At 42.3% G+C, this 16114-nt stretch overlaps 1 protein-coding gene across 2 annotated transcripts in view; it reads right to left on the reverse strand.

The window, feature by feature from the left end:
* Positions 1-16114, reverse strand: part of TGFBR3 (transforming growth factor beta receptor 3) — a 112375-nt gene that overhangs the window by 29902 nt on the left and 66359 nt on the right. For both annotated transcript variants that reach the window (XM_085303552.1, XM_085303553.1), the window contains exons 4-6: positions 9767-9950; positions 3890-4058; positions 1791-1938 (exon numbers count right to left, since the gene is read on the reverse strand). In XM_085303552.1, coding sequence (XP_085159678.1) covers positions 1791-1938; positions 3890-4058; positions 9767-9950 — 501 coding nt within the window. The remainder of the gene's footprint in view (positions 1-1790; positions 1939-3889; positions 4059-9766; positions 9951-16114) is intronic.

A 16114-nucleotide genomic window follows, 5' to 3' on the forward strand; every position in this document is an offset into this window, starting at 1 on the left:
ACACAGGAGGGGCAAACATTTTAATGACATGGGGATATTTAGTCTCCTCCCCTCTCCTTAACTAAAGTAGATCAAGCATGCATTCAGAAACTGAAGCAACTGTAAGAATCAAGCAGTAGAGGAAATACTCACCACAAATCCTAACACAAAGTTTTTCAGATACTGACGTTTCCAAATACAGTATTACTTTCTCTTTTTGTTAATCTAAATAAAATGTTATCTAATGCCACCCATCACAGAAAGAATAAGATGTAACAGATTTTTACTTAAACTCTCTATCATTATTAAAGGAAAACTTTTAAATAAACATACTTGCTTTGCACACGCAATGTAAGTGCAGCACTTAAGACATTTTTAAATCCTTTAGGATTTCTCTCCCTGAAAACTCATGAGCCATAAACAGGTAGCTGCATGGATACAAAATATTGTTCCTTGGACAGCTAAAAGCATGAAGTGAATTAATGTACTATTCTCTAGCCTGTAAAAGCAGACCCACACAGTACTGGCTAAAAGGCCTAAATACACATCAGCAAATTTTAGGTAATAACCCAGAATGCAGCTATAAAATCAGATATTTTTCTTTGTCCTTCTCCTTACRAATATACTAATCCTAAGTTACTAACCTTGAGCTTTCTCTTTAAGGTCCAGTTACTTAAGACCTATAGAATGACCAGAATGTCCTTTCCCATCCATAAGAGCAGCATGTGTCACGGGATCAGAGGGGAATTTCATCACCCACCTCCAACAATTTTTCTAGTCCATTTTCTGAGCAGCACCATAATTTATTTCCTTTTAAATTCCTCACCTCAAAATCTCAGACCCTGCCTGCCATTTTGTTCTCTTGGAAGATCTAGATCAAGCAGCCTCTGCACACAAGAGCAGAAAGCCACGGCACAAAGTGAAATACAAAYAGTTCGAGCTGAAAGTGCATCTTAGTTACTGCAAAAGGGTTAATCACGAGCCCACTGGTGGGCCTGAGCAAACACCGGGCTCACCTGTACAATGCCCTCTACCAGCCACTGGAGACAGAGGCCACACATTTCTAGGCTGGGACATCGACCTATTTTTTGTTAGAGAAAGGGAACATACATCTTCTCAATAGAAATGTGTGGAGCCACAGAGCCTCTGCCAAAAAATCATTCTGAATTGGAACTTCCAAATATACCTAAGTATGGCTTCAAAAGTATAACTTTAGGGGCACTGGTTTTAGTTTTTTTTAAACCTATTATTTGCGGTCTGAGCAGAGGTGAGGTCAATCTGACCAAACACTTGCTGGAGACAGAAATACTGGTGAGGGAGAGGGCCAGAGGCTACTATCATCACAGGCGGAAGGAGCAAACGGTTTCCACTTCTAAAGGGATGTGGGTGGACACCTTGTATCTAGCATCACCCCTTCCACAGTCACAGGCAGCTTTCCAGCTTCTGAGCTGAACCTGCAGACCCACCGAGGTAAGAGCACATCCAATTCAAGGCTTAGGGTGCATCTTCAACAGAAGCGAAGCAGACATACACCCTAAATCCTTGCACTAAACACCTGGCACCTGTGATGAGCTGGTCAGTTTAATAGTCCATATATTCCATATAAGGGAAAACCGAAACATATTGTTTCTATATTTACTGCTTGAAATGCAATAATAATTCAGAAAAAGCACCTAACAGAGAAAACATTCAGAAATAAATATGGTGCAATGTCATATCACATTTGAACAGATTACATACTGTTTGCAGCATGACACCTCATCAAAAAATAAAAGAAAAAGAAAAGGAAAGAAAAAGGTGCCTAAACTTACAATCACTTCCAGTTTTCCCTGGACATCATGCGATTTGATAACCCAATTGACAGACTTTTTGCACTTCAGGATAAGTACGACGTCTCTGACAAGCTTGGCGCCTGGTTGAGATGGTTTAATGTCAACGATTATATCCACCTGGAAAGCACTATATGTGGAAAATRGAGAGAAAGTAAGACCAGAACGCCAGAAATTTTCAGCTATCAACCTTCTTCCAATCCATCATGTTTCCAGTGTCTGGCCAGCTGATTAAAATGTTGGAGATTATCCCAGACAACACAACATGTGCAAAACAGATTGTTATCCCACATATGCTTAAATGATTTTACGTAACAATAGAAACAAATACTTTTTAAACAAATAATTACTTGTTTTTTTTGTCTCTTGCTTACAAAAAGTGTGCTACTCATTTCAGCTATTATTTGGAGCAGGTTAGTTAAATGAATAGTAAACACTGTTTTTTTTTTCCACTGTAACAGCGTTTAAATATAGCTATTTCAGTTTCCTCTCAGTGTAACTGCATTAAAGCTCAAAACCATACCTTAAAAAAAAACCCAAAAAGACAAATAAACAAGTTTAACTATACCAAAAAAATGCAGCACAAATACTATCAGGGAATATCTCTATACAGTTAAATTGTGGAAATTATTTTGCTTAGGCTCTTGCCTAGTGAAGAATTACTATATGGTCGTATTTAGTTTCCAATACTTCTGGATATATACTTATTTTAAAAAGAAAATAAAAGAAAACAGATGTCCAGCCTACTGATTGCTGGAAAATTGATGAACATCCAGATTTTTAAGACCTCAGTAAAATAAGTAGAGCAAATGGGTTAGTACCCGTCARTAACATCTCCTCATGCAAAGTATTAATTCAACAGAAAAATCTTTACTTCCAGATGATCTTAAGACTGTATGTCTTAAGAACGTGATCACCCCTAAGTAACACATTTCATCTCATATTCCACACCGCCCCTTAGTGTCTTGGGATCTTTGCTTTATCTCCTGCAGTTACACGCATATCCAGCTTAGCTTCTATATGTTTCTATGCGGATATAAACTTTGTAAAGATAGCTGTAGATAATGTATATAACTAGGAACGAAGGAAATAGAAATTCAAATATTTATTACTCTTAAAAGTTTTACTACTAAAAGTTTTACTACTAAAACTTTTAAATTTTTTGTAGTGTGGTCCTCCGAATTCTTATCATGTACTCTCAGCCAAAGCCAAAGCCCAGAGGGCAAGGAGACAGAGGGCTGCTACTGCAAAATGCTTCAAGGGGCTTACAGTGATGTTGGTGCAAAAGAGCAGCTCTGTTTAGGATGGGGTAGTTACTCACGCCACATGGAGGCACATCATCTGGAGTCACCTACTCACCTCCCACTGCATCTCCGCACTTCCTCACTCTCCCAAGGTTGCTATGCAAGGGAGTACTTTGAACATCTTGCCCTTCTTGAAAAAACCCTTCCTCCCACTGTATCTCTGTGTAATTTCCTGACGAGGGACAGGATTTACCAAACAACTGCACAACAGGGACAACTGGACGATGCTGGGTATCCAATGACTGTCTGCAGTGAGCAAGATTTTAGTTCTCCCTTAGCTCTCATGAAATTGTTATTTCCTTCTTGCAAAGGGACAAACACCTGAGTCTCACAGCAAACATCTGCTCTAGCAACAATACTGTCCACCTATGAAGAGCTTTTACAGGCGTGATTTTCTGAAGCAAACCCCACTCATCTGCTGCCACTAAGATCTAGGAGAGACAGGCCAAGGAGGAACATTTTACATGTCTTACCTCCTAAGTTCACAGTGACTTTGACAATTTATCTAACTCTAATAAGGGTTTCTGCCCACAGAATAGGGACAGGATATAGTCCACAACAGAGGCACTTTGCAGTCTTGCCCACAAAAATTAACCCTGGAATCCTGAAGCAGGATCCAAAATCTTTACACACTGAAGGACTAGTTTCTATTAAAGTACTAAGATCCAAGATCTTCTGATAATGAAGAAATGGCTACCATCATTTGACTTTCAAGAGACGCAGGAAATCTTTAGCTGTAAATTCAGAAAGATTTAGCATACTTGGTAGATACTTTACCTGTATGGATTGGAATTTGGAGTGATTAATTCAATGATATGAACTTCTCTTTCTTGGACTAAGTTAGACATAAGACACCCTTCTGCTGTTTTTGGTTGTAGGTATCCCGCAAGGTAATTTAAAGAGAGAAAGTTCTTTTCTATGTTGCACGATGGAGGGAAAACTTGATCTAGAAAAAAGAAAAAAAAAAGTATATGCACCTTTACACATACATATCTATTTACATACGTGTATGTACGGCATCTGCTTTAATGCAGCACTACTTTTTATGACACAGATCTTTAGCCTAGAAGGTTTATCTATCCATTATGAGTAGTTATGATAAATTAACACAATGTTGTTACACAACTTGCTGAAACAGTTCAGCACATCTCTGAAGTAAAATACATACTTTAATTAGAACAGTTTCAACTTATGAATTTGAATATTTATTGAAACAAACCCATATAAAGAGAAATCTCAAAGTAGTTCTGAAATAAATTACACGAGCATTTTTCAAAATGCATATATTTAATTTGATTTTTGCACCTTTAAAAAAAGATTGTTTTTTCTTCTGAAATCAACTCAGAAAACATTTAAAAGAGATAGGATCTCCTCCTTCCTTTAGAAAATACGTTATTCTTATTATAAACTTACTTTAATTAAAAAACATAGAAAGTATTTTCCTTTTCCTTACTTAATGTATTTCCCTACATTTTGTGTCGTTAGTGCTGTCTAGAAATATTTCAGTGTACGGAAAATTGAATATATCAAGAAAAGAATGAAATATGTTTTTGAAGAAAGAAAGGCTGATGATAATATCTATAACCGGAATGAGGAAACTCTACAATAGATATTTAACCTGCATTTTGGTTTTAATTGCTCAGCTGATCGTAAGCATTTGTTAATGTACTATGCAGAAAAGAAAAAACAGTCACTTGGTATTAAGTTCTCATGCATAGCCTTTAAAGTTGCACACCAATAACCAGGATTTCCTCTGAAAAAATTTAAACATTTTGTATTTCTGTGGTGACTTTACACATGAATTGTCACAACACAGAGAAGGAGTGAGTGCCTTGTTCAAAGCCACACAAAGCCCTGCAGGAACAGCAGCAGAATTCCAGAGCCTCCGCCGAGCCCTGCTTTGACCACAAAAACCTTTCCTGTTAAAAACTGCAGCAAGACAGAAAGCATGCACCAAACGTGATGCACGCAAAACTGTGGACAAACTCTCACAAGCTGAGTGGAGACCACTTTTAGCATTTGCTCCCTAAGTTAGAGCTAAAATCTCATTTGTGTGCGGTAGAAAACTTTACGTAGGGACCGGASACTCCTGCGAGCCCAGCCACAGTGGAAACAACTGAGAGCGCTTCTCCTGAACCTACACGAAGTAGGCTTTGAATATTAACCTCAGCTTCTTCTCTAGAGAATCTGTGAAAGCTATACGAGGCTGTAATAGTCACACTGCCCAGAAAAGCCCTCCCCTAACACCTGGTACGTGCCCTGCCAGATTAGCCCCGAACACAGCTGCAGTCCCGCAGCTCCTCCCACAACAGCACAGACTGGAAAATGATCCCAAGTGATCTATCCTGAAATTAAATTCRTAAATGTACACACACGTACACACACAAAAAGACAACAGGCACTTAATTCTCTGCCGCAGTGCTGCAAAACACGTCCCGCCGCAGAACGGCAGCCTCCGAGCGGTTTGCGGTAAGCGCCCGCGTGCTGTCACCAGCCCCCGCCACGAGCTCGTTCCCGTCCCGGTGCCTTCGTCAGACGCCTCCGCCAGGCCCAAGGCGCCGCGACTCCCGCCGGCCRGGCCGCCGCTCCCGGCCGGGCCACCTCCTCTCTCTTCGGCCACTACACCCCCCCGCCCCTCGGTTCAGTTTTCAGGGCTGTTTACTTACCGCGGAAAGTGGCTGCAAGTGTCTGTAACCAATCAGAAAAATTATCAAAACAGTCAGCAAATGGTCAATTTATGGGCCCTACGCCTCTCTCTCGTCTCCAAGCACTACCAATATGGAATTTGACGTGAGGTATGCCTGGAAGAACGTCAGGCCGGGGGCTCTGCCGGGGCCAGGCAGCTGTCCTGGCTCGCAGGCCCAGCCGGCACCCAGCGGAGGGCCCAGCCGGCCGGCAGCGGCCGCCCCCCGGGCTGCTCGAACCGCAGCGGCGCTGCGCGCAGCGCGACCTGCGTTCCTGCGCGCAGCACCCCCTTTCAAAGACGAGGACAGACGCCGCCTGCGCCCTCCTGTACAAATTAGGTGTCACCCGCAGGCTCCTGGCTAACTTGGACAGAGTTCCAGWATCCCAGCTTAAAATCATTAGACTTTCGTGAAAATGGGAGCCATTAATCAGGTGTCRCTCTCCGAGGCAGACGCCCTTGGCAGCGGCAGCTCAACTCAGCAATAAAAATCCCGTCCAAGGGAGCTTGCCTTTCACAGCCCGAGCTGGGGATGAGCGAGGTGTCAGGGATTTTCCTCTGCCACTCAGGTGGCTGGCTTTTCTTCTCCAGCGTATTTTGAAGGTTACTAGCCTTTAGTATTAAGGAGATCAGAACTTCAACCTTAAAACGGCACCGCGGGAAACGCGGGGGTATGGCAGAAGCCCTAGCAGGAAAGCTGCCGCCGTCTGTCTTCGTAGGGCAGGGTGAAGCTCTTCGGGGTACGCACCCTGGGGTGAGGCAGGGCAGCAGCAGGCCAAACAGCTGCAAACCACAACGTGCCACAAAGCAATAACCGACAGCTTTAAAGCCAAACACTTGCTGTGCCACGCAGAACACGCGCCAGCACGTACAGGACACACGCTCAGACTCAGCGCCGAGGCTTACTCTTCTCCCAGGACATGAGCACAGTGTTACAGCTTGTAAACAGATTATACGTGGAATATTATTTGCACCTTGCTATTTTTCAGCCTAGCTACTGTTATRGTCAAATAGTTTTTTTCTTATTTAGTCCAGAAGCGTGTTGAAATTGAGCTCTCTCTAGGCTATCATACCCACCCTGGATTTTGTCTGATGGTACCAGGTAGTTAGGCAATAATTACCTAACTGGTAAGTCTTTTTGACTTGTATAATACTATCGTACTGAAGCACAAGGAATTAAAATGACTTCTGCTGCTTGAAACATGCACCTAAATCGCTTTCACTGGGAGCAGTCCCAGCTTCCAAAATCTGGTTACAATTATCACAGCAACTGTTTTGCCACCTCATTTACTGCACAAACCAAAGCAAGGAGAACCCCACTTCATGGGTCCCCTTGCTCAGACCCCCTCATTCTGGCCTGTTCAAGCTTTCACGATGTTCCTCACCACAGCAGCATCTGATGAACTGTTCTTCTACGCTCTTGACAGATGCACACTGCATCCTTCAGAGGGACCTAGCTCCGACCCCATTTCCCACCCTCCYTATCCTTCACTCACTCGCCTCCCAGTTGTAGCTTCAGAAGTGCTCAGAGAACCATGGCATCAGATGCAGTTTTCACCTGTGAAATATCATCTCTCTTCGGATCTTTTCTGTTTGCTGTATTAAGCTACAGCCTGAGATTTTAAAATGTTAAATCTTCCTGGTTTAGATCTTTGTAACTTGAGAGAAGCTAAAATGTAGRTAAGTATGCGAACAGTGCCATTCAAATCTACCAGGCACACAGCGAGGCACTGCTCCGTGTGGCCACCACTCGCACAGTCAGGAAGCTTACAGATGGTGGGTAATACTACCTATGAGTAGGAGAGCAGAAGCTGAGGGTGCTCGACTAAGGCACTCGGGTAGTGTGATATTTGTATCAACAGCCTGAAGTGTCCATCAGCATATGCTGTTTTCTGCGGAATTTAGTGGTTGCGCTGTTCACTCTGCAGTGATGTAGGTCAAGTCCATGTCCCATGTGTTTTTTATACAACTCCTCCTTGTACAACTGCTGCAGTTCAAGAACTGACCCTCTCCCCACCCCTCAACACACGCATAATCCCCACACACATTCATTCTTCTGCCAAGAATCTAAATCAAAATCAAATATGGTTACAGTTCAGCTAGTTTGTAGGAGCTTTCTCAGAAACTGTCTATTTTGGTTGCTTGCCAACTTCCATTTTGTATGCTTACTCCTAACTAAATTGTGTTTTACCACACTAAGGATGATGCAAAGCTCTCAGATATTTAACCGCTTAGTTTGACTGGAGATGTGCAAACCAACAAACAAAATTTGATCTGTTTTTGGACATATCTAATTAAACGTTCATCTCCACAACACAGAGACCACTACTCCCATGCATATGTTCCAAGAGCACTTTAATGAGCTAATAAATATATTTCTGAATGATCTTCTGGCATTAAAATCCAAGACTGGTGCCAAGTAGAACAAAAATCACGGAGGGGAATCCTGCATGAATTTAGCAGGTTTTGGATAAAACCAACACAGGCATGTTCTGACTCTCAGGGGCAAGCCTCATGCTTCAGGAAATCAAATGATCACATACAGGTGGTTAGGAAAGGTTTCTCCCAGAAGGCATTTTTTTTCTTTTTTTTTTCCCCAGTAACCAACTTGCTCAGCTATTCAAGGGCTTCTCTAGAAATAGGGCTGAAGTACTACTAAGGCAGGCCACAGAGCCCAGCAGTACTTGCTGGATGCTTTTAGAATGTCCCATTGATTTCTGCCATTCACATCACTGAACTTCCAGACACAACAATTCGTTTCAAAATAGCTGGTCCTCCAGCTGCTATGCAGCACACTTCTTGTTCACTTTTATCAGCCTTTTTTCGCAACAGTTTTTGGTAACTGTTTGCTTTATTCTAAACTTGGCCAATTTCTTCAGAGTATGAAAAGAACACTGAATTGCAGGCTGTTACATAAAGAACATCGGAATTTAAGTGTCCCTTTTTATGAAAAGGGAAAAAATCACCCCTAGTCATCCTGTATGATAGAGAGAAGTTGCCCTCCCTACATTCAGTGATGATTCTTTGTGAAACTACAGACACAGCAAACGCAAGGTCTTTCAACTTCTTTTGCTACTACATATTTCTGGAAAAGAGTCTGAACAGAGAAAAGTAGGGTACTCCTCCAGAACTRACTGCCTTGCTCCAAGAACGTAATCTCTTCATCTAAAAAAGCTGCGGCTTTTGTGTTATCTGCACAGCTCAAGTTAAGAACAGTTCAAGTGTAATGCGCATGTAGAAACTGTTATATGACCAGCTGAGAGAAAGCAAGAGCCAGACAGGGCTCCAGAGGCTCACACCGCTCAGCGGCTCTGCTGTCACTCGGGTGCACGGCCAGCCCAGCCCTACCCTAACAGGTGCCCATGAGATCCCTGAGGAGCTGCCGTCATCTCCCACCTGCAACCAGAGCTTGCCCTGCTGTCGGCTCCCCATGGCCCATTGCATACACCCTGCGGCTCGCAGCCACCTGAGGATTTTGGCATGCAGCTCAGAGGCACAGGAAATCTTGCTCCTTGTGATGAAAACACTCAGGAACATTAGACTGTGGCTGCTTATCTTAGTGAGGAAGATGATTCTTAGCTCAAAGTAGTCTGGATCCTTGTTCAAGGAAATACTGGGAAAACACATAAGTCAGGTCTTTGTAGATCTCAGACCTTTATATGAAGCCMCCCTATGCACCACCATGACTAATTTATTTGTTTTTGAATTATTTGGTTTCTGTAAGATTCTGGTCAATGATTCTGCATCCACATTTAGGAACATAAAATCTGGGCCCCAGAATCCATTGAAAGCTGCCTAAATCCAAGCTCTAGTCTTTAGACTTGCTCTTCTTTCTCTGTTTCTTCCCTCTGTATTGCATCACTTGGAACATGAAAGTTGTTTAATGATTAATATATAAATGCGAAATACTACTTTGACAAGACTTATTCGCATCATCTAGAACTGTCAATCAATTCTGTTAAATTTTTTACCTTCTCCTACTTTGATATAGATGTTTCTTGATATTTTGAGTTCAGTGAAGGATGTGACTGCTCCATATTCCTTTTGGGCCCAYTGCAGCAAATGTTCATTTTTCTCAGGGAAAAGCTTTTCTTCTGTTTCTGCCGACAAAGAGAAATTTCCCTTCTCAAACTGAACAATGGAACCTAAGGATACCTGATGGGAATAAAAACATATTTTTAGTGCGACACATTTTTCTGCATAGACAGGTAGGACATTTAAGCAATGTAATCTGTCACACCAAAATGCATTCATTGAAGATAATTACAGCCTATTTGCCATCAATGCCTACATTTCGTATATTTTAACATCTGCATTCCTTAAATTTTTTTTTTTTAATATTTTTTAAAATAGCATGAGGTTTCCAACCAATCAGTCTAGCTGGGGTACACATGGCGGCAGAATAAAGCAGGGCTCTAAGCCTCTAAAAAGATGGGAGGAAGACAGAATAAAGCAGATGAAATAGCTGACAGGAGGAAGTGATGCTCAATAAACCTTGGAACTACTGAAGTAACTCTCAGATCAGAACAACATGAGTTTTCAAGCTCAGACAAATAAAGACTTACAGAGAGATGCAGAGTAAAGAAAGGGAAAGGCTAAGAGAAAGGGAAAATATTTACTGTTGCTTTATTTACAGGAAGCAACGGAATGCTTTGGTCTGACACAAAGCAGATGAATCACACAACTTTAGAAAAATCTTTATAAATAGAATACATTAACCGAGGTCTTGATGGGGAAATCTAACTCATTGCTTAAAATAGCCAGAATAATGGCAAGTACAAGTATAACAGGATTTAAGGAAAATCCTAAGATTTTCAAATCCATTGGAGAGGCAATAGCATCATTCAAGAGGAAAAGAGGGCACAGGCTCGGATTCCCTTTCAGACTAAGACTTGCTTCAGTTGCATTGGTCTTGGGGGAAAAAATGGTCATTTTGGATTTACTGCAAAGGAAGATCAGCCATCAGCCCTTCTGCTATCCTGTTGCTGCAGAAGGAAGCAATTTCTGAGCCCCATGCCAGCTCTTAAGAGGTCCCTAGCAAGTGGTCAGAGTAGGAATCCTGTATTTCCTGCAGTAGTGCATGACCAGCCCTTGAGCAACTCCTACTCCCAGGCTGTTGCAGTAGACAGGACTTCAGGGCAGTAGCCTGTTCTTGTCGCCAGAGCAGCCTGGGAAGAGGTCTGAGTCACTGTGTCACTCTCCTCCACCTTCCCAGGGTGTAACAGCTGCAGAAGACCTCAATTTCCCTCAAGGGTGGATACAGAAATGTTCAGTATCCCAGAGCGGGTAAAGAGAGAGAAGCATCTTCATTTCAGCCCCCAAGAGCCTGTAAGAGGCTGTATGAGGGCAGGTAACCAGCTCCCACATTCAGCATGCTATTTTCTGTGTAGATAGAAGTGACAGTACAGTACATCAGGAAAAGAACGAAGAAAGAAGTGTATTAGGTCCTGCACCAGAGCACAAGTTAGACAGAAATCTGCAGCAAGAGGATATACAAGTATTCTTAAATTTTACTGCAATGCCAAGGCTTTCTACCRTAACACAGACCATTCCGTTCTTTCATGGAACAAAAGTATATTTTTTCTTGAATTGAAAATCCAAGACTAAACGCCATTGATCAGACTTGTGAAAAATATACCATAACATTGGTCCTGATTATTATTTACACATATTATAACAGAATAATGGTCCTAAGCATCTGTCTAACATTTTAAACATCAAAATATACCAATAGGAATTAAATAATAGGGATTACCTGAAGCCAGGCTCCAATTATATAAAAATTAACTTAAAGCAACGAACCATGACCTGCCCTGGGACTATTGTTAATAGCACTATTTCACAATGCTCTGTATCAGTTTGTTTCTCATAAACAAATATTAGTGAAAGTAGAGATATAAATTATGCCCCGGCATATAGAAAGGATTTCAAAGTTACTCCCTGTGCCTCCAGCTGTTACATTAGTATTTATTACGCACATATCGCATACTCTCCTCTAAGAGACCTAYGTAATTCAGAGTTCAATTTGACCAGACCTGTCACAGAAAACCACTTAGGAATTCTTGATGCTTTCACCAGAATGGTTTCCAAAGTTTAAAGTAACATCTGTATCACTTCTGAACGATTTTCCTTTTTTGTTGTTTTTCATCTGACTACCAGAAAACACTTCCTTTAAATTGAAAAAAACAACCCCAACTTTAGTCAGTGTAACACAGAATATACCATATCAACACGCTTCTCAAATAAGGAAGCAAACTCTGCCTTCGTAGGGAGATGAACAGCGAGATGCTCCTGTACTGTATTCAATACACCCCGACAGCTGCCGCTGGCACCTTCAGAGACTCCCGCTGTTGGTATAACCCACTAAGGAAAATCCACTCCCCTCAAAGTGGGCACTAGGAAAAAGTAGCCACACAGATACCTTTAAAAAGTACTACTCAGCTTGTAGGATTCACTTTGTAATTCCACTACTTAAAAGTAGTTCTACTACGGCTTGCTTTTACGRGGCCCCTCCAGGACGCAGCGGTCCGCTCCTAGCGCACGTTCAGTTTCACGGTGGGCACGGTCCCACGGGACGACGAGCACGCGGACACAGCAGCACGGGGCACCGCCTAGCCACGCTGCCTCTGCACGCTCAGGATCTTACTGCGGCCCCGGCACAACCAGGAAAACCTCTTGTGCAGGAAGGCTGCAGGCTTTAAGGATTTAATCAATTATTTTCCCGGGTTATTCCATGCATGCTGTCATTGCACCTCAGTAACCAAAACTCCTCAGCAACTTCAAAAATGCCACACAGTGTATTTGAGAACTACAGCAAAAGCCTTTCACATACACAGTTTCATAACGTTACTGGCACTTCTTATAGTCACTAACAGAGTAAGTAAGTATTAGCGCAACTCCTTAGGACATTTGAGAAAAACGTGAGAGAAAAACAGTAATCTTTCTGAATACTGATGTAAGAGATGCGTCAGTGTACAATAATGCATTTTTATTGTATTTTCCACTTGGTATGTGAGACTGTTAAACTTCTGTTAACATAACAGCTTTCTTCCCCAGAATATACTTGTTTTTCCATTTATTATTAAGACTTCAAAACATTGTGCACTATTCTGTGGCATGATGAGTGGCTTCCTGCGAGCAAGGTGCTGCCAGTGAACCCCRAAGATACCGGGCCATAGCAGGGAGAAACGCACAGACAGAAAGCAGAGCAACAGCAAAGCCTGGCACAAACACCCTCACTAAATGAYGATGTAGTAAGCACCTTTAAATAAATATGAAGCTGATCATTTATTTTTCAATCACACACTGAAATCTATTTGAAATGCTGGTTCCACTACACATTTTAAAAAGGACTGCAGAGCCTGCTGTGCTTGCCAATGTTGGGATTTTTACTACAAGGACCTAAGGCAAAGTTAAGTGAGCCAAGCACGTTATTTTTTCTGGAAAGCATTCAACCGACTCTTCCAAAAAAGGCAACCATCACTTTGTTTCAACACCTGCCTTGAACATTAACTACTTATGCTTCAGAACAAACCAAAAGCAGCTTGCTCTTTAAAGTACTCAGGGCATGCCAGAGCACTTGAACCAAAGAATATTTTATATGTTCAGGAATATATCTACAGGTTTTCTGAGCGCTACACTGCCTACTGGCTGCATAGGAAACTGCTGCCATATCCACTCTTATCTCCTCGCTTCATCTCCTTTGGTGGTGGCTTTCAGAGGTTGCCGAGTGGAAAAAATGCCCCAGCTCTATTTCTTCCTGTTGTTGTGAAGATATTCAAAATGACTGCACGGGCAGCGGCCGCTGCTGAGCTCACCCACGCGCCCTGCCACGCTCCCGAGGTGACGCGAGGAAACCTCCAACCCCGACCAGGGCTCGGGAGAATCAGCTTGCAGGCCCAAAACACACTGCCTGTGGACACTAACCGTAGCAAGACACGCAGATCAAAAGGCTCTCCCTGCAGCCAGAGAAAGCAAGTATCAAACATAGTATTTTGGAAACTTACTACTGAAAAGCTGAGCATTCTGCCAAGAACAGGACATATAATAAGTACGTATTCTTCTTATGCACACAACTAGCCCAGTAAAGCTCGCTGACCACCGGGGGAAATGGCGAGTGCAATTTTCTTTGCACTGTACATTGACAAGAAAACATGCATCTCTCATTTTGACAAAAGGTCTTTTTATCTCTCTTAAGAAAACTTTCTGGTCTTACAAAAACTGCCTTTGCTACACTGCCATAGCACTTAGGACAGGAGTTACCTGACAGATGAGAGCCAAATTGCATACGTCACCATTCCTCAGAACCAGCCATCAGTGGTATCAAATATATACACTGGTGTGCATGAGCATTGCAAACACTGAAAATAGCCCTTCTCTTTCTTATTTTACCTATTTCTTTCTCTCCTTAAAAAAGAAAAAAATCTGATTCATCAGGGATATTACTTGGTTTGCCTTATGACATTTAACTATTTAATGTAGCTATCCCTCAGAATACTGAAGAAGCAAACATGTTCTTTATGTATCCTAGAGAGAGAAAGGCACCTGCAAGAGACGCCTCTGAATACCCACGAGAAGCTCCTGAAGTTCCCGCACTACCCAGCATGAATCTCCCCCCCCCTCACAGCACCAGCACCACTACGAGCCATCGAAGCCTCTCCAGCACAAGCAATGAGCCAGAAAGCCAAGACTGAGGCAAATAAACGAGAAGAGAAACATTCTTCATATTTTCACTTGAGCTGTATAATATCAGATCTGCAACACAACTTGTAAGAAGGGAATAAATCCGCTCAGAGTATAATACAAAAGTTTGAAGCAAATGTCAGAAAAGCCCACACATACTGTTGGGAGTCAGCTAGTGCTTTTGATAGTATGCATCGATATGCTTTGGTCCCTTTAAAGGAAAGGGTAAAAACACGAACAGAGAAATACTAGTTACTCTGAATCTAAACCTATCTCCTTCATTGTTCATGAATCCGCGCACACAACATGCAATCATCACCAAGAGCACAAGCCTGTTTGGTAGATGGTTAAGAAAAATGTTGCTTTCGAAATCAGATGCAACATAAATGTGTCACACGTCTGTGAATCACCTAACAGTTTTGTACAGCCCTTACCAGCCACAGAGATAAGATGCTTTCATATATCAGTAAAGTTTTTCATTTTCAGTTTAGTGTTCATCTTCCATTTTCAATTTAGTGTTCTCAAGACCACTTAGAGTCATCACAAAATTCCACTTCCATTTTTCAAAACAAAGGTATAAAAGAATCAGTATTTCTTATCTGCAGATTTTAATTCTGCTCCCTAGGAGATGGCAAGTTCCACAACTACCAGAGATCTCAATAGSAATTAATGCTGCTCAGCGCTTCTCAGAACAAAAGCCGAATTTCRTGGATCACTCTTGCATATTGCCATGCATCTGAAGGGAAAGCTGAAATTTTCTATTAAAGTTGAAAGCATTGCAAAGCAAGTGCAGCTTTYAGAACTCCCATAGAACAGCTACTAGAATGACAAAAAATGCAGGTGGAGGGGAAACCTCTYGCCAAAGTTCAAGGCTGCAGGAAGCAGTTTATCTGTATTAATCATACACAGCTGATTGTCCACTCATCTCATATTAATTTAACATAATCTTAACAGAATCAATATAACGCATTCAGTTGACATGAACAAAATAAGGCAGCAGAAGCCTTTCCAGCAACTCTGTTCCAGGTTAGATTTAATGTAGTGGGAAGATGAGAAGGGGAGAATTAAAGCGTATCTATGCAACTGCAGCTATAGTTTCCACTGGAATCAATGACTCAGTAACAAAACCTGTTGTGATTTATTACCTCCACATCACCAGCACCAGTAGTCTGCCAAAGCTTGCTTCTGTAAACTTCCACTAGCTAAACCCCCAGTTCATGGAAGCAAGTAAAGGGAAGGAGCCGTGAGCAGAGAGAAGCTCTCCCAGGTAACTGCTTCAGCCCTTCAGCCTGTTGCAGAATGGCTCTGGGAACATACTTCACCCTTCGTTCACAGAAGGTTATTTCTCTCCTAGCTCTTGCAACGTGGTTTAACATACAGCCCAAGAAATACGCATGCAGTGGCAAGATAATGGTTTTCCTAACTACCAGCGACCTTCCCTCTGGAAGTGCTCTACCCATGCTCTGGGAGGAACAGCAAGGAAAAGCAGCATTCGGGGTCATTCAGTGGCAGCAACGAGAACGACCAGCACGAGACCCCCAGGAGGCAGCAGCATCCAGGCCTGCGCAGCCCACACCACCAGCAGCAAGCTTTGGCTGCAGCAGCGGCCCGTGAAGGCAGCCCCAGAAGCCTAATGA

Source organism: Rhea americana, unplaced genomic scaffold, assembly GCF_003343005.1.
Source record: "Rhea americana isolate MKP2758 unplaced genomic scaffold, rheAme1 scaffold_2, whole genome shotgun sequence".
NCBI lineage: Eukaryota > Metazoa > Chordata > Aves > Rheiformes > Rheidae > Rhea > Rhea americana.